The 19528-nt window shown below is 39.2% G+C and overlaps 1 protein-coding gene across 11 annotated transcripts in view; it reads right to left on the bottom strand.

The window, feature by feature from the left end:
* The window catches only part of CBFA2T2 (CBFA2/RUNX1 partner transcriptional co-repressor 2), a 148867-nt gene that overhangs the window by 16208 nt on the left and 113131 nt on the right, over nucleotides 1-19528 (bottom strand). For all 11 annotated transcript variants that reach the window (XR_008701630.1, XM_055544789.1, XM_055544786.1 and 8 more), the window contains 5 exons: nucleotides 12522-12611; nucleotides 7981-8162; nucleotides 6826-7079; nucleotides 2731-2816; nucleotides 1517-1712 (listed from right to left, as the gene is read on the bottom strand). Coding sequence is in view for 10 of the 11 variants with exons in the window: in XM_055544789.1 (XP_055400764.1) it covers nucleotides 1517-1712; nucleotides 2731-2816; nucleotides 6826-7079; nucleotides 7981-8162; nucleotides 12522-12611 (808 nt within the window). In the remaining variant the exon portion in view is untranslated. The remainder of the gene's footprint in view (nucleotides 1-1516; nucleotides 1713-2730; nucleotides 2817-6825; nucleotides 7080-7980; nucleotides 8163-12521; nucleotides 12612-19528) is intronic.

The raw sequence follows: 19528 nt of genomic DNA, 5'->3' as shown, positions 1-19528 counted from the left end.
ACACATATATATACTTTCTGCTGTAACAATGGTAAAGTCCTTTTCAGCTGATTCTTTCAATATTGGTACATCTTGATCTTTCAGTTGCAGGCATTATTAATTGATTAAACTTTTCAGTGGGAAGGAATTTCATTCTTTTTTCAGCCCACCAGACATAATAAAAATTTCCTTCTTCCCCTCCCCCAAATAAATATACTCAAATTCTGTTACATCAATAATTACAATTGAATTTGTAATTATTTCAAATTCAATCTCAAACTCTATTCCTGTGGTGTCAATACATTATAAATTCCCTTTTCTTGAAGAAATTTCCAGCCAGCTTCTGGGCTATTCTAGTCTGAACTGGCTACTTTCCAGACTATTTCAGCCTGGAAAGTCCCACTGTTGTTTGGGATCCTCCCAAGTAGCCCAGGGATTCCCTTCCTCCATGTCTTTCCACTTTATGGTTTATTTCCTGTGTTAGGACACATATGCCTAAAGGCACATCCTACCCAGATGTGGCAGATACCATAATGAAGGCATATGGGAGGTGATTCCCCACCCCACCCCTAAATTGTGGGTTATTAATCTAACAATTGTTTTGTTAGAATTCTAGGTGAAACAGTCTGATCACAGGTGGCCCCTCATTTAGCCATGCCTTTGGACAGGACACTTTTTCATCCACTAGGTGAATGCAAGGGAACATTTTTGGAGGAATAGTTTCAGGTGGTATCCTGGATATATCCTGGATTGAGAGCTCAACAATTTTCATCTCAACTGCTTCAGGATGGGAAAAGGCAGGAAGGGACGACCCAGCTTGGTACAGTAAAACTACTTGGTTTTTTGTCCAGGCAGAGGTTGATAAATGGTATTTTTCTAGACAGGGAATGGGGAAAAGCAGACGGAAGCTGAGGTGAATATTTTGAGGGCTACTATAAGGAATGAATGAATGTGATGTACATGAGATGTCCCAAATACATTCAGCTAGTAAGTACACTCGCCTGGAAAATCCCATGGGTGGAGGACCCTGGTGGGCTGCAGTCCATGGGGTCGCGAAGAGTCAGACATGACTGAGCGACTTCACTTTCACGCATTGGAGAAGGAAATGGCAACCCACTCCAGTGTTCTTGCCTGGAGAATCCCAGGGACGGGAGCCTGGTGGGCTGCCGTCTATGGGGTCGCACAGAGTCAGACACGACTGAAGCGACTTAGCAGCAGGCTTAATTTAACGTTCAAACACTCTCTGAACATCACCCCATACTTATATACAGTATAGAGTTGAAAACAGAATAAAACAGAATAAAATCATTCTATGTGGGGAAGACAACATTTCTTGAACATATCAGATACTGACCAAGTTCTTGACATATTTTGTTATTTACTGTTCATAATTCCCAAGGTCTTTATAATTCCACAATCAAGTACCATCTTCCTTTTAAAGAAAAATATAAAAAGCCTCAAATATAAAAAATAGCAACTAGAACAAAAGATACATATAAAAAGCCTCCCTTGCCAACTAAAAAGACTCTCCCCTTACCATTGCTGAGAGAATCTGCACTCCCAGGACTGTGCTGCCTGGAGACCAACTCACTCCCTGTTTTCCTCATCTCTGTGTTTTCGTTGAATCGTCTTTTCCAGTAGTTGAGTTCTTCACGGTCAGATTCTTGACAGCGCCGCAGGACTGCCATGGAGCGCCTTGTTTTCTCTACCATTTCCATAATGCAGTTGAGGGCCTGAGCCAGGCAGGAGGTCAGGTGGAGCCACAGAAGGACATTCAGACAATCAACATTGAATATCGAGGAGAGGTAAACAAAATACACAGAGTAAAGGCTTAAGAATCTTACGGATTTAGCAACAGAGTTTACATTGGAAAGCCTATCTTACTGTTTCTCTTTAAATATATACACATACTTTTCTTTTTTTTAAGATTTCAAACTAGTATTTTTGGATTCTTCACTGTTGAAGCAGCCAGTCTCATTATAATATGATTCTTCAGAGTATGGTGAAAGCACAGTATAATCTTTGCCCAGAGCAGTTTTGTTTTTTTTTTTTCTTTTTTTCTTTTTTTTTTTTTCCCCCGGAGCAGTTTTATGTAAGAAAGCAATCAGAGAAATTAGGTTCAGAGACAACATCACTCAGAAAGGAGAAGCTACTGTATGTATATTTTAAGGAACTAGTACATCCTCTCTTCACTTTTAAGTGAGAGGGGAAACTCTCTTTTCCAGTGGAGCAGAGAATTTAAGTTTACATTCTGTGCCATTGTACTAATTCTCATTTGTATTTAGAAAAGCTCCATTTACTATACCAGGCCCTGTGACAAGCACCTTGTATATCATTCTAACTCCCCTGTAAATTCAAACATAGCATTAGTTTTTTTAATATATAAAAATGAAACCTAAAAATGGTAATGGGCAAGTTACTTCACCATTTTTAGACTTAATTTTTCTATCTTCCTACCATTGCCAAGGTAGGATGTGGCAAAGCTGGGACCTAAAACTCATAAATCTATGTTTTTAACCATTATACTACAGAGTTTCACTTGGTTATGACCTAAAATGAAAACCCGCCACAAAGATTTGGGACTTATTCTTCACACTCTAGCTTGGGGAGTAGGAGATAAATCAGCTATTATTGCAAAGACATTGGGGCTCTGGTTAAGTTCACTTCAAGCATATACACTCTTACTCTCAGTAATATTTAGGATGAAAAGTAATAAGTAGTTAGGAAAATTATACACTGTAGAATTCTTACATGATCAAGATGTTTCCATTCATCAGCCCATTCCCTTTCTGTCAAACGGTGGTCTACCAACTCATCTTGATAGCCTCCATTTAGACCTATTAGAAATTAAATTAGAAGATAAAGGGAAGAATACAGTAAACAGAATTCTACCAAGTAAATACACATTCATTCATACTAGCTATGAGCACATTGTTAAGGCGAATGATTCACAATGACTTAAAACCACAAAATGACATAAAACCAACAAGAAATAACTACACAGAGTGTATTAAAAACTCCTACTAATCAATTATGAAGGACAAGTAGGCCAGAAGAAAAGTAGTTAAAAGAAATAAATGGTTACGTCCCAGACAAAAAAAGCAGAGATGATTTATAAACATATGAAAAGATATTCAAACAGTAGTAGTCACATAGTGTAAATAAAATGTTCACGAAGATAATTTGACATCTCTATTGGAAAAATTGTCATCCATACTAAGTACTGGCAAGGTTGCGGCACAATACAGAGACTCAGTCGCCATGAACAGAGTTGGTGCTGTACCAAGTATTATCTGTCGCATGGTTTTGCAAGAACACCATGACTGTGTGAATCAAGGGTATACTGAAGTATCCACTATTTTGAAAAATCATGTCATCTATGTCACCACTACTCCTGGTATCTGAATCATCAATGTAGCACAATTGTGTGCGTGCTAAGTCACTTCACCTGTGCCCAACTCTTTGTGACCTGTCATCAGTCTGAATTTACAGGCGTTGTGTTCATAGTGAATCTGTATTTGTGCAACCATCTGCTGACTTCATCATATCTTTCTGTGTAGTCATGCCTGAGCACTAACATATTATAAAATACTCTGTTACATATTAACATCCTACTTTAGAATATTGATCCTAAAATTATGGCACTGAGGCAGGCTATGCAGCAGTAGTGGAGCAGTTGTGTCTGACTCTTACCCCATGGACTGTAGCCTGCTACGCTCCACTGTCCATAGGATAGTATCCATGAATTTTACTTTAGGAGAATAAATTAGGGGAGTGTTACAGTTTATTTGTTTAAAAATGAGGGGTAGGAAATGATTAGGTAAGAACTATTTTATTATGGCATATGTTTTCAAAAGAGGACTGGAGAAAATTACAGAATCTGCCACAGGACTGGAAAAGGTCAGTTTTCATTCCAATCCCAAAGAAAGGCAATGCCAAAGAATGCTCAAACTACTGCACAATTGCACTCATCTCACACGCTAGTAATAAAGTAATGCTCAAAATTCTCCAAGCCACGCTTCAGCAATATGTGAACCGTGAACTTCCTGAGGTTCAAGCTGGTTTTAGAAAAGGCAGAGGAACCAGAGATCAAATTGCCAACAACCGCTGGATCATGGAAAAAGCAAGAGAGTTCCAGAAAAGCATCTATTTCTGCTTTATTGACTATGCCAAAGCCTTTGACTGTGTGGATCACAATAAACTATGGAAAATTCTGAAAGAGATGGGAATCCCAGACCACCTGATCTGCCTCTTGAGAAATTTGTATGCAGGTCAGGAAGCAACAATTAGAACTGGACATGGAACAACAGACTGGTTCCAAATAGGAAAAGGAGTTCATCAAGGCTGTATATTGTCACCCTGCTTGTTTAAATTATATGCAGAGTACATCATGAGAAATGCTGGACTGGAAGAAACACAAACTGGAATCAAGATTGCCGGGAGAAATATCAATGACCTCAGATATGCAGATGACACCACCCTTATGGCAGAAAGTGAAGAGGAACTCAAAAGCCTCTTGATGAAAGTGAAAGTGGAGAGTGAAAAAGTTGGCTTAAAGCTCAACATTCAGAAAACGAAGATCATGGCATCCGGCCCCATCACTTCATGGGAAATAGATGGGGAAACAGTGGAAACAGTGTCAGACTTTATTTTTCTGGGCTCTAAAATCACTACAGATGGTGATTGCAGCCATGAAATTAAAAGACGCTTACTCCTTGGAAGGAAAGTTATGACTAACCTAGATAGCATATTCAAAAGCAGAGACATTACTTTGCCAACAAAGGTCCGTCTAGTCAAGGATATGGTTTTTCCTGTGGTCATGTATGCATGTGAGAGTTGGACTGTGAAGAAAGCTGAGCGCTGAAGAATTGATGCTTTTGAACTGTGGTGTTCAAGAAGACTCTTGAGAGTCCCTTGGACTGCAAGGAGATGCAACCGGTCCATTCTAAAGGAGATCAGCCCTGGGATTTCTTTGGAAGGAATGATGCTAAAGCTGAAACTCCAGTACTTTGGCCATCTCATGCGAGGAGTTGACTCATTGGAAAAGACTCTGATGCTGGGAGGGATTGGGGACAAGAGGAGAAGGGGACAACAGAGGATGAGATGGCTGGATGGCATCACTGACTTGATGGACGTGAGTCTCAGTGAACTCCGGGAGTTGGTGATGGACAGGGAGGCCTGGCGTGCTGTGATTCATGGGGTTGCAAAGAGTCAGACACAACTGAGCAACTGATCTGATCTGATCTGATATCCAGATTGGAAGACAAATGGTTGATTGTAAAACAGAACCATCAAGGTAGAGGATTAAAAGATCTTTCGAGCAGAACACTTCAAGATGAAAAAAAAAAAACCTCTTTCTAAAACTGGTAGAAATATAAGGAAAACCTGACCAAAATGCAGTTATAGCTAGTTTGTGGCATACTTCTCTCTAATGGATTCAACTGGCAAAAAAAACTTGTATGAATATAGAAGAAATCAATAGGAAGTCTCATTTTTAACATAAAATGAAACATACAGAACAGCTGCTAAGGGAGGCATCATAGCATACTGGGAATATAGCCAAGCTCTCAGCATCAGACAACTGGGGTCAGAATCTTGTTTTTGCCACTTTCTAGCTATGTGATTCTGGCCACATATTTTCATGTATAAAAAGATGTAAACTCCATGGAGCCCCATGTGTGAGGATTAAATGAGACAACCGACATATACCACAATCTAAGTACTTAAGACTCAGTAAATGTTGGCGGCTGAGAACATCACTGCTGTCACGCCCTCACCATTCAGCTACCACTGCATGAAGCCAGAGCCCTACTGTGGTTCAAGTCTCTGAAGATGACAGTGAGTCTAAGTCAGAAGGGGGACAGGCAAATGTTTTGCAACTTTTTACTCCACAGGGCAACCCACAAATGGAAATGTATGGGCAATCCTGGAAGCTAGTAGCCCTCTGGTTCTCTGCTCTGACACACCTCAGCAGAACAACTGCAAAGAACCTTCTGCTGTAAAGTTACATGAGTACATGACAAAGAGCTTTGTTCAAAACTGATCTCACTCTGCATTTTCTGAGTCTCTTGTAAATGTTATCATACTTTCATAATTGAAAAAAAAAATTTAATTAAAAAAAAAACAAAAACACAAAACTGATCTCAGGTGAGGTTTGCTAGGGGACTTTTTGTTTTTTCTTAAATTTAATGGTTGCTGAGGACGAATATGCCAGGCATTCCTGGCACATGACAATGACCCAGCACAGGGGGTGGTTTTCTCTCCATTTTAGAAATGAGTAAGCCGAGGCACAGAAAGCCTATGCAACTTGCATCAGATCACACAGCTAGTTATAATGCAGAATCAAGATTTAATTTCAGGTATGCCTCACTTCTGACCTAAATGTCTCTGTACCTTTCACCACGTTTTACATCTTTGTTGTTTAATAAAACATTTCATTCTGAAATAAACTCAGACTTACAGAAATGTTGCAAGAGTAAAGAATTCTCATATACCCTTCACCCAGATTTCCTAAATGTGAGTAATTTTATCTCACTTTGCCATTCTCCATTTCCCTTCTGAAATGTATCAGAATAAATAATACCCCTTTATTTTTAAATGCTTTTCACTGCGTATTTCCTAAAATATGTTTAGCCCACTTCCACCCTATAATGATAATAGAAACAAAGTATGAATTGAGATCAATTTCAAATGAGAATACTGTAATTCTAACATTCTTTTCATGTATGATATTGTTTTATCAGTGGGAAAAAAAGCAATGATGATAGTATTTTATCACTAAGAAGGAAAGAAAACCACGAATTCAATCTGAATTTAAATCATTATCGTGCTGTTTATGCCACTTACTAAGATTGTGGTGTCTATCACGAACTTCTCGATGTTCTATCATCTTGCTGGGCTCACGATATAGGTGGGAAGTTGCGATATCTTCTAAGGTGTAGTGCTGAAGAGGCGGAGGAGTAGGATGGAACTGGCCCCCAGGATTCATGAGGGGCACAGTGAGGGCAGGACTGTGCCGGGGAGCAGGGCTAATGGTACACACTCTCTTGGCAGGAGGCTCAGGAGCAATTGCGTCTCTTTCAAAACTGCTCTCTTCCCGCCTGTAGAAGAACGGGCAAGTACACGTCTGAGCCTGTCAGCGAGTGTTGGTGCAAACATTTCCTGGGCACCTACTGTGTGCTATGTATCGTGCATTTTCACAAACAGGAAGATGTTAAGAAACAGTGTGAGATGAGGCATGAACTGAAATGTCTTCAGGGGCCAGGCAGATAAAGGCAACCACTGATTTATCCCAGCATAAGAGGAGAGGTCAAACCCATCCACACCAAGCAGAAACGTCTCAACCTCATGAAGCAAAGGAGAAATTAAGGAGATGACACATTTTCTTACTTGACAGGACTATCGAAGATTATGGGTTCAACTATGTTTAGAAATGCTGTTCAATGTCAAATTTGCTACTGTGGAGGTCAGTATTGGAAAGAGACAATTCTCCACATAGGAGGAAAAAGGCTCACATAATTAATATACTTGTGATTTGGTAGGATTTTTAGTCATTTGCTTCAATTGTAGCAAATTTTCCACTGTTACTAAAATGTTGCTTCCTCAACAAACCATAGAAAATAGTGTTAGATACTCATACATAAATTTCCAGGATAAATTAAATTAATATAATTTCAATTTTCAAAGTAAAGTGATTACACGTTTATAAGACTTCACATCAGAAAAAAATGCCTTAAACAAGATTATATTTTCTATGGTTTTGGAGCAGTGGACACACAGAATACTTGAGAGGAGAATTTATCAGCAGGGGTGTACAGAGTCATTTGAAGAGTTGAAAAGCATTCTGCTGCCTGATGCTGTGACAAAGCAAAACTAGCCTTAGAAATTCTGAGTCCATACCTATATATAACCACAGTCATCCAGTTCTTTTTCTTTCACAAGAAAGGGAAAGCTCAGAGCCGTTCCAGAAAATCAAGGACAAAGCAGCTCTTTTCGGCTTACCTCTCTGGACTGGGCCTTTTCCCATTTCCATGCACTTCCATGAGCAGCTCAGAAGAGTCAGCAGGGGACGCAATACTTGTGTTGAGCAGAAGGTGTTCGTGCTGAGCCAGGTACTGGGATGGGGTCTGCTTGGCGGCCCGAGCGCAGTGCAGCAGTTCTCGCTGCAGCAGAGGCAGGTTGGCCTTGAAAAGAAGAGGCAGGGGCTGGAAGGCAGTTTTCCCAGTGTTGGGCCCTACACACAGGCCTCTGCACCTCCAAAGGCTTTCACAAACAGGATGCCACAAAACAAAAGCCCTTCTCTCCTTATCAGTCCAATTTTCATATGACATCCATTATACTGAGCTTAAATTATTAACTTGTCTACTGTCCCCACAAGATCTAAATCCCTTTAAGCAAGAAACTGTGCTTTATTTACCTTTGTGGCCCCAGTACAGAGTCAAAGCTCAATAAAGGTTTGTTGAACATAATAGTTGCAAAACTTAAACATTTTTGAAGACTGACCAGTTAGAGAATGAGTAATGCCTACATGGAGAAGGCAATGGCACCCCACTCCAGTACTCCTGCCTGGAAAATCCCATGGACGGAGGAGCCTGGAAGGCTGCAGTCCATGGGGTCGCTGAGGGTCGGACACGACTGAGTGACTTCACTTTCACTTTTCACTTTCATGCATTGGAGAAGGAAATGGCGGCCCACTCCAGTGTTCTTGCCTGGAGAATCCCGGGGACGGGGGAACCTGGTGGGCTGCCATCTATGGGGTCACACAGAGTCGGACACAACTGAAGTGACTTAGCATATATATAGCATATACACGGGAATAGGAGGCACTCACTCTTTCCTTTCTCATTTTAAGTCCTGGTTCCTACAATGCAGGAGACCCAGGTTTGATCCCTGGGTTGGGACAATCCCCTGGAGAAGGAAATGGCAACCCACTCCAGTACTCTTGCCTGGAAAATCCCATGGACCAAGGAGCCTGGTAGGCTACAGTCCATGGGGTCGCAAAGAGTTGCACACAACTTAGCGACTTCACTCTCTTTTCTGAATCCTAGGACATTCTGATAGCACAAAAACCTTGCCTTCCCGTTCTTTCTTAGAGCTGCCATGGAATTCTGGAAACAGCAATTATTCTGGCTTAGTTGGAACATGGGGTCTTGAAAAAAATAACAGGAGTGATAGGAATGGGGCAACAAGCCTTAGACTAGTTCAGTACCTGAGTATACACAGGTGTCCCACGGGCAGAATCTATTTCTTACTGTGCTGCTCCATTGAGCACATTCCCTTATTTTGTAAAAGGATAATTATTTATGTACTGATTATTTTTCCTTCTCCTCACACTTAAACCTCTAATGAGACAAATCATACAAAAAACCCTGTGCACCTTTAAACTTAACTATAAGTCCTTCATGTTTAAAATATACTTTCCCCATACTTATTTTATTAAAAAAATAATTATATTTTCCCTCAAATTTTAAAACAACTCAGACTGAGCTCATAATAAGCCTTTATCCCAAGGGAAACAGACAAGAAAGTGGAAGGAGAGTTTAATATATGCAAGTACTCATCCCTTTACCAACAGTTAATTTAGCAAGCACCATAATTAGTGACTGTTTTAAAGCAGAAATAAATTGACAAAAACCCAAATGCTAGCCAAAAAGCTGCCAGAACAACCTACCTCATGCTGTCTTCCAAAATAACAAGAGTTAAGAATAGAGAATTTGATGATATAAAACTTTTAAAGTTTTCTATTTTATAACTTCAATCTTGTAGCAACTGTAAAAACTTAATTGGAAAATATACAATGTTAGATCTCTACACTGTGACATGTGCCCTTTAATGAATTTTTAAAAATGTTAATTGTTTCCTATTAACAAAAATTTCCCAAATCTCTCTGATTCTGGAGTCTTGGGGGAAATAATTATCTACTGGCTCTGATATACAGAAAAGAGACCAAGATAGAACTCACACAGCTGTTTCAAGGCTGAAAAAGGCATCCCAGACGGCTCTGAGAGGCCAAGGCATCAATGCCATCAGAAAAGAGCCCAACACAGGCTGTGCATGGAGACCTGTGCATTTCCTTGCGTGTCTCTAATGTTCTCATTTTAAAAACCCCAAACACTAGAATCAGTACTTCAGTAAGTTGACTCAACCTTTTGATGCTATTACATTTTCTTAGGAAATAAAGAAGGTACAGGGGCATATTTATTTTGTCGAGACAAGAACTGATATTATGTGAGTACTCACATTGTGATAAAGGAGAGAAATTAAATTTCCACAAATACTGTATTGACAAATTCAAAATATAAAAAGTTTGAGTTCAATTTTTTTTGTTGTTGTTAATAGTCTATTAATGAAAAGAATGAAATTCATTTGCTAGCGATGGACTGAGGATAACATTTTTAGCTTATTTAAGTATTTCCTATCATCAAATCGATCCCAATGTTCATCTGTAAAAATCATTCTTCTTTCTAGCGCTTGGTAAAACCATGTAGTGGGCTGGATACGGGTCATTAGTTTCCAAACTGCATGGTCTAGAATACAATGGTGTCTGACCCTAGCCTTTCACTGCCTTTGACCTATTTTATAACACTGCAACTTAACCTTTCGATGGCAATGCAAAAACTTGCTGTCTGTGAACGTGCATAAAATTACATGCAGCAAAGGTTCTAGGGACTTTTCCCTTGCCCCACTGTATAAGCAGCCAATTTTACTTTTGTTTGCATATTTTTATTTTGGCCACACCTTGTGGCATGCAGAATCATAATTTCTGGACCAGGGATCGAAACTGTGCCCCCTGCAGTGTGGAAGGGCAGAGCTCTAACCACTGGACGGCCAGGGAATTCCCTGTTCGCATATTCTTAGCAACAATCCTGATCTATAATGTATATTCTTTGGCTTCTCTCCTGAACAGGTTATAACACTTTATAGATTTCCTCATTAATAATGAGTTGAATTAAATACAATTCAAATTGTGTCACAGACACAGGTTCAGTTTTAAAACATCTTTATGAGTTATAATATCACTTGTTCTTTTTTTAATTTATTATTTAATTGGAAGAAAACTGCTTTACCATGTTGTGCTGGTTTCTGCTATATAACCACTCAAATCAGCTGTAATTCGAGGTCATCAGAGCATCAGGCTTGGCACCCTGTGTTATACAGCAACTCTTCAACATCTATCTATTTTGAGCATGATAGTGTATATATATCAACACTACTCTTTCCATTTGTCCCACTCTCTCCCTTCAACTGTGTCCACAAGTGTGTTCTCTATGTGTGCACCTCCATTTCTTCTCTACAAACAGGTTCATCAATACATATATATGCATTAATGTCTCTTGTTTTTAAAAATTACTGTTTAATAGGGAAAAATAGCACCAGTGGCACACCACCTTTACCAACTAATCAAAATCAACACCACCAATTACGAGACAAATGAACATCTACGTCTCCTGACAGCAGGCAGTGATAAATGCATAACCTTGTTGTAATCATAAAGCACCATCAGAAAAACCCAAATTGAAGTATATGCTATAAAATCACACACTCTCATAAGAGATTGAGAAGCTGTTCCTGATTAAAATGAACTGAAGGGAGACATGACAGTGTAATCCAACATGTGATCCTGAATTAGATGCGGGACCAAAAATCAGGACATTTTGCTAAAAAGGACATTTGTGGGACATCTGGTGAATATGAATAAGATCTATAGATAATACTGTATCAATGTTACTTTCTTTTTTTTTTTTCAATGTTACTTTCTAGATTTGATAATTATACTAAAGTATTCATATGTATCATGCTTGCAGCTTATTCTAAAACATTTCTGTGGAAAAAATTATAGAATAATAATGATGTGATTAAAATATTAACATTCAGAGAATCTGAATTTTACTGTACCATCTTAAAACTTTTTTGTGAGCACAAAATTAATTCAAAATAAAATTGTCTTCTTTTATATGTAAATTTAACCCAGACTCACATATCAGGGATGCACAATAATTTTAAACAATGTCCCCAAAAGGTATGTTCCAGAGGACAATTAATTTCAGAGGACATAATTAGAAACTAGACTAAATGGGGGGAAGAGAGAAGCAAATAATGACTTCCCACATGCTCTTCTACCCTTAGGATTAGTCCTAACTGCAAAGGCCTCTGTTTTGACAGCCCCCACTGATAACACACACTCTTTACCCGGTGGCCACAACCAAAAGAGTGTTCAGTTACTTCTTCTGCCAAGAGCCCAACCACCATGTCATGCACACACCTTGAGCCCTCCCACTCCTGTTCCCCATGTCCCACCTGCTCCTTCTGTGTGTCATCAACAGTGTGTGCATATAAAGCACAGCTCAAGGCTTTTGCAACTCTCATCTCACCAAACATGAGCCTTATCTGAAAACTGCACTCACATTTTCTCTAGCAGCCTCAAATAAAACAAAGACATGAAAATGTGGCAAGCTGCCCTGATGGAGATCGTAGAAGAGGGATCAGTAGCAGTTTTGAAGAAATGCTAAAGATCATTTACAATCAGTAGTTATAAAAATTACCTTGAGGAATGGAATAACAAAAGGACGAAGAGGGAAGTTTGTAGCCTCCTGGAGCTTGCAATGGAATTCTTCAATTGTTACTGTTGAGTTCTGAAAAAAGAAAATAACACCGTTCAACTTCAAAAACTGGACAGTGTTCTCCTAACATAAATCTGACAGTGCTGAGCCCTTTGAAATAATGAGGATAATTCCAAGAGTACTATTGTGAACCCAGATCCCTCTCAAAAGTTAACCAGATTCTGTTTCCTTTATGAAAGAAATCCAGCCTCTTGGATTTTCTTCTCAACTGTCCCAAATCTAATAAGTTCCCCATAAGGTTCAGCAGCCTGGGCAAAATAGGGCATTGCATTCCTCCCGTGAAGAATGGCACTGAGGTCCCCTGTCTTGAGGGGCTCATCACAAGTCACCTTAGGTACAAGTAACCAAGAGTACAGTGTTTCCAGTTGAACAGTTCCCAAATTAGTCCACGGTATCAACTTAATGACTTGGAGCCTCATTTCTTCAGTTCATTTCTTCATTGGTTCTGCCTACCTCCTAGCATCAGTTCCCTACATCTTCTAAGCTGGAAGTTAATAACAAAAATAGGTGCTCTTCAAGTGGTCTGTTTACAAATCAGAGTACCTCCAAGTGAGCAGACTTCCACTAGCTAAATTTTAGTATTCCCAGGAAACTTTTCAGCATTTCCCCAGTATTTTTTCAAGTCTTTCTTTAAACTAGGATTCTCAGCTTCTCTAAGAGGAATATAACAATACAAATATTTTCTTCAAAGTTCACAAACTATTTTTATTTTTACTTCAATTTCTTAAAACACAGAAAACTAAGTTAAAAACAAAACATTAATCTGAATTCTTGCTTGCCTAAAAGAACAATGACAACTTCAAGGATTTATTTATATAAAATCATCAAGTGTTCAAAGACGTAACATGTACCGCACAAATTATTCATCAGCAAAGTATTGCTTCTTAATAAGAAGAGATGGAAAATATATAGGTCCACCAACACAATACTGCATTAAAAATTATAATGCATTTATTATTATTTATTATTAATAATGCATTATTATAATGCACAATACATTAGAACACTTAGGGTGGTAGATTTGTATGCATAAATGAAGCAAGATACCTATAATATACTAAGTGAAAAACCAGTAACATAGAGGTATATTCTAATAATTCATTTTTGAAAATAACACACATACATTTATATAATATTTTAAGTATCTGGAAGGAAAATTACAACAGTAGTTATTTCTAGATGTGAAATTATGTTTGATTTTCCAAATATAGCATACAATATTGAGTAAAAACTAAAATATTTCTTTAGAAAAAAGAATGTATCAAATTTAACCAGGTTAAATGAAAATGTTTGAACAGCTTATCCCATTTCATATAAAAAAATTCCTTTTAAACCTGAGCGCCTGATTTTGTAAATGACAGGTATATAATGCAACCAAATCTACTGACAATCAGGGAACAAAAATTAAGTATAAGAGAAGGGCCTCCCAGTGGCTCAGACAGTAAAGAATCTGCTTGCAATATGTGAGACCCATGTTCAATCCCTGGGTCAGGAAGGTCCCCTGGAGAAGGAAATGACAACCCACTCCAGTGTTCTTGCCTGGAGAATTCCATGGACAGAGCAGCCTGGCGGGCTACAGTCCATGGGGCACAAAGAACAGGACATGCAGCTTGTGGGGTTTTCTAGTTCCCCAGCCAGGAACTGAACCAGGGTGCTCAGCAGTGATAGCATGGAGTCCTAACCACTGGACCACGAGGGAATTCCTCAGATGTGATGTCTCGTTTGAGGTTTGCTCAGCTGTTGAATCTATAGATACAGGTCTTTTGTTATATTTTCAGCCTTTATTTTAGCCCCACATTCTTTCTTTCCTCCTACTATGACTCAGACCTCTTTCGAATCGCCAAGGTTCTATTCGTGTTTTTTTTAACTTCTCTATGTTGTATAGATTGGGTAGTTTTTTCAAGTGCTCTAGCCTCAAGTTTACTGATTCTTTCCAGTCTATTGTTGAGTCCATCACTGAGTTTTTATAATTTCGTTATTATATTTGTCAGTTCTCCAATTTGCATTTAGTTCTACTTTATACCTTCTATGTCCTTGCTGAGACCTTTGTATTTCTTCATTTGTGTAACTGCTCACTGAAGCATTTTTATGATGGCTGACTCAAAACCCCTGTCAAAAAATTCTGTTTTTGAGGCATCCTCCATCACTGTGCCGTCGAGAACAGGAGAATCTCTGAAACTGCCAGCTGCGGTATAATCCCAAGTTTCCCACTCAACCTCTGTTGATCAGAAGAGGAAGGAGGGGTTCCTTACTGATGGGCAGTGGTGGGAGATCAGACTCCCCACTAGGTCTCTTATGGGAGAGGGAAGGTTGTACATTATTATTTTTTTTTCCTGAGCTGGTCGACTACAATAGAGTGATTTTTGTCTAAAAGTTTTCTACCTTACTTGGATGATCCTTTCCTAGTCCTTTGGCTAGAAAGAGGTGGGTTTGTTGTGGTGGTGGTTTTTGGTTTGCTTTTGTCTGTGCTCATCAGCATTTCCTTGTTACTGATTTCTCCAGACCACAGTCCAGGATATATGATGAAAGCATAAAACCAAGGGAACTCACTGCTATGTATTTCCTTGGGTCTCAAGGTCACTAGCCAATCTGCTTTCTTCTATCTTCAAGAGTCTTAATTTTGCTTTATGTAACTGTTCTTCTTTTTTTTTTTTGCTGTATTTGTCAGGAAGAATAGGAAGAAGTATACCTTTCTATTGGAGCTTCCCTGATGGCTCAGATGGTAAAGAATCTGCCTGCTAATGTGGGAGACCTGGGTTTGATCCCTGGGTTGGGAGGATCCCTTGGAGAAGGGAATGACAACATACTCTAGCGTTCTTGCCTGGAGAATTCCATGGACAGAGCACCCAGGTTCGACTCGCAGAGTCGGACTCAACTAGAGTGACTTACACACACCTTTTTTTTTTACATCTCTGAATCAGACTGGACTGACCATATCATATTATGTTAAACTGAGGTACTGTCATTTACTCAGGCATTTATAGAACATTTAGCTGGTTCTAATTTTTTTTGGCCTTATAAATACTGTTAGTGCACATTGGTTGTCATTTTCTTAGGATGAAAGTCAAGGAGAAATACTGGGAAGTCAAAGGAACTGTCTAGTTTAAGGCATAAACTACCTTCCAGAATGTGTATTTTCCAGATAAGTAGCCAGAGTAGAAAACATTTATCTTTACCTTGCAGTGGAAATTGCCACCCTTGCTTCCTGGTATAGTTAAGGACAACCAGGACCTTACCTCTTACACAACAGAAATACCAAATGCACACAGGCGAACTAAACTCTGGCTATGCCACCTATGTGACCTTTTCTGACTTTGCTAAGCAAGCTTTCTCCACATGGAATGACTGTGCATTTATATATGCTTGACAAAATCTTAACCATTCCTTACGTAAATAGAAGATCAAATAAGGCTTTCACGGATTGGGGAAATATAATAATCTAAAGGTGTTACTTTTCTACCAAATTAGACAAGTTTTCACCAAGAGGGTAGAAAAAAAGAAAAAGAAAAGGGAAAAAGGAAAAAAAAAGACAGGAAAAAGAACAGACTGGTAAGCTCAAATGCAACATGCATAAGACAATCATTTTATTTACAAATAATGACAGTTTTGTTTATCTTTTTCCAATCCTTGTATCTTATTTACTAGGCTATAATGTTCAGGTTTACAGAGAATAGACTTTCTATCTGGTTCCTATTATCTGAGGGAAAGCTTTTGAAATTTCACCATTAAGCAGAGGTCTGCTGAAGGTTTTCGGTTTATACATACAACTGTCATCAGATTAAGGAAATTCCTGCTAGGTGTGCATTTTTTAACAACAAATAGATATTAAATTTAACAAACATTTGTCTCCAAATATAGTTTCAATACCAATTACTATAGATTACATGTTTCTGTAAGCCCTCAAAATTTCTACACCGAAACTTCATTTCCAATATTTGGAAGCACAGCCTTTGGGAGATGACTAGGTCAGGAGGACAGAACCCTAATGAATGGCATTAGAGCTCTTATAAAAAAGATCCCAGAAAGCTCTCTTGCCTCTTCCACCCTGTGAGGACACAGTGAGAAGACCATCTATGAACCAGGAAGTGGGCTCTCACCAGATACCTAATATGCTGAACTTTGATCTTGAACTTACCAACCTTGAGAGCTGTGAGAAATGAATATTTGTTGTTTATAAGCCACCTACTCTTTAATATTCTAAGAGCCCAAAAGGACTAAGACACTCATCTTTTTTAAAATCTATTTTAATTAGAGGATAACTGCATTACAATCTTGTATTGGTTTCTAATGTCCGACAATGTGAATCAGCCATAAGCAGATATATATCCTCTAACCCTTGAGGCTCTCTCCCCATCCCCGCCATCCTACCCCTCTAGGTTTTCACAGAGCAGCAGGCTGAGCACCCTGTGTTACACAGCAATATCCCACTAGCTATCTATTTTACACATGGTAACGTATGTATTTCGATGCTACTAAATTTGTCCCACCCTCTTCTTCCCCCGCTGTGTCCACAAATCCATTTGTCTATGTCTGCATAAAATGCTGATCTTTTTTTTTTTAAATAAGCTTATTTATTTTTATTTATCTATCTATCTAGTTTTGGCTATTCTGGGTCTTTGTTGCTGTGTGGGCTTTTCTCCTGTTGCAGCGAGTGGGGGCTATTCTCTAGTTGCAGTGCACAGGCTTCTCATTGCAGTGGCTTCTCTTGTGGAGCACAGGCTCTAGGATGTACAAGCTTCAGCTGCTGTGGTACGTGGGCGCCACGTTGTGGCTCCCAGGCTCCAAGGCATATGTGCAATAGTTGTGACACATGGGCTTAACTGCTCTGCAGTGTGTGGGTTTGTCCCAGATTAGGGATTGAACCCGACTCTCCTACACTGGGCAGGTAGATTCTTTACCACTGAGCCACCAGGGAAGCCCCAAGATGTTGATCTCAGTGAAAATTTCAATATGTGAGAATATAAACTGGCATAAACTTGGAAAAACAATTTGGCCTTATATACTAAATTTACATACATGTATACCCTATGACTCTTGCCTGGAAAATCCCTTGGACGGAGGAGCCTGGTAGGCTGCAGTCTATGGGGTCGCTAAGACTCGGACACGACTGAGCGACTTCACTTTCACTTTTCACTTCCATGCATTGGAGAAGGAAATGGCAACCCACTCCAGTGTTCTTGCCTGGAGAATCCCAGGGACGGGGGAGCCTGGTGGGCTGTCGTCTATGGGGTCGCACAGAGTGGGACACAACTGGAGTGACTTAGCACAGCCTATGAAATCACAATTCCACTGTTCAGTGCAATGCTCGCATACATGTACTATACATAAAAATGCTCATTATTTACAATGGCCTTTGTACAGAATAGACAATATAGTTGGTCAACAATTGCTAACCTTAGGAAAGCCTGCTTGCAAGATTGGGGCGCTGACTGGTGTCTAGGAACGTATAATTTCCTACACTGATACAAAACTTTTCATAACTGAAAAAGTGAAAGCATCTCAAGTATTCATCAATGGATGAAGGCATAAGCAAAACATGGTGTGTATGTGTGTGAGTGTGTGTATAATGAAGTATTAACTCATAACAGGGAGAAAATTGTAAGACATGCTACAACATGACTCTAGACTAATAGGGTGAACCTTGACAATATTATATAAGTGAAATAAGCCAGCCACAAAAAGATAAATACCGTGCTTTCACTAATATGAGGTACCTAGAGCAGTCAAGTAGAATGATGGCTGACAGAGCTGAGGACAGAAGGAAACGGGGAATCACTGCTTAAGGGCACAAGTTACAGTTCCAAAAGATAAAAAAACTTCTGAAGGTAGATGGTGGTTGATGTTGCACAACAATGAGTATATTTAATACCAGTGAACTGTGCACTTAAAAATGGTTAAGATGAAAAAAATAGTTAAGGTGGTAAATTTTGTGCTATGTGTATCTTACCACCTCATGATCAAACAATTAAAAAATCTGAAAGAGAAAAAAAATGAAACTTTAACCCAAGCACAACCATTTAAAAGAGACAATTGGCTATATCTACGTTTGGCTCAGATGGTAAAGAATCTACCCGCAATTCAGGAGACCTAGTTTCGATCTCTGTGTCGGGAAGATCCCCTAGAGAAGGGAATGGCACCCTACGCCAGTATTCTTGCCTGGAGAATCCCATGGACAGAGGAGCTTGGCAGGCTACAGTTCATGGATTCGCAAATTCGGACATGACTGAGCAACTAACACTTTCACTGTCGAGGACTAGCAAACCACTCCACTGTATCCTCAAGATGTTTTCTCTTCAAGTCTTCTCTGCTCTCCTTGAGATACAGACTCCAAACAAACAAACAAAACGTATATTTTCATAGCTCATAGCTAGAAAAAAATTCGTTTTGTGTGTGCATGCATGTGCAAATGAGCTGTCATTTTTTCCTTTTACTCTTGAAATTAAGCAGATCCTACTTAAAGTAATTTGCTGCTGGAAATGGCATCAGACAAATTCTGATGTCTACTTTGCTTCCAATTATGTTCAAACTCATTTTGACATTTAAGGTAAATTTTATTAGTCTAGAGTCAGAAAGACTTTTCCATGGTACTCTAAAATCTGACCAATAAACAGACCCCCCGTCACCCCAAACAAAGAAACAAAAACACCTTCCCTCAATGGATGACAGTACTATTTTTACAAGCTCTGATTTATGCTAAACACTAACTTTCCTTCTAGGAGTCTGGAATTTCATACATGCTGCACAGAGTGCCTATTTGCCCACGCATCGAGTGTTTAATGGGGTTCCTTGGGTAGAAACATCACACATATGCTGCTGTTACCTTCACAGATGGGAGACAGGGGAAAAAGGAAGCCTACACATGGATTCCTCCAGATCCTGACTGTGTCTCACCTTTCTGATCCAGCTGTGTATTCTTATTATATTTCTGT

The sequence above is a fragment of the Bubalus kerabau genome, chromosome 13 (assembly GCF_029407905.1).
Source record: "Bubalus kerabau isolate K-KA32 ecotype Philippines breed swamp buffalo chromosome 13, PCC_UOA_SB_1v2, whole genome shotgun sequence".
Taxonomy (NCBI): Eukaryota; Metazoa; Chordata; class Mammalia; order Artiodactyla; family Bovidae; genus Bubalus; species Bubalus kerabau.
The sequence above is the reverse complement of the archived record's forward strand: the minus strand, read 5'-3'. Positions and strand labels throughout refer to the sequence as shown.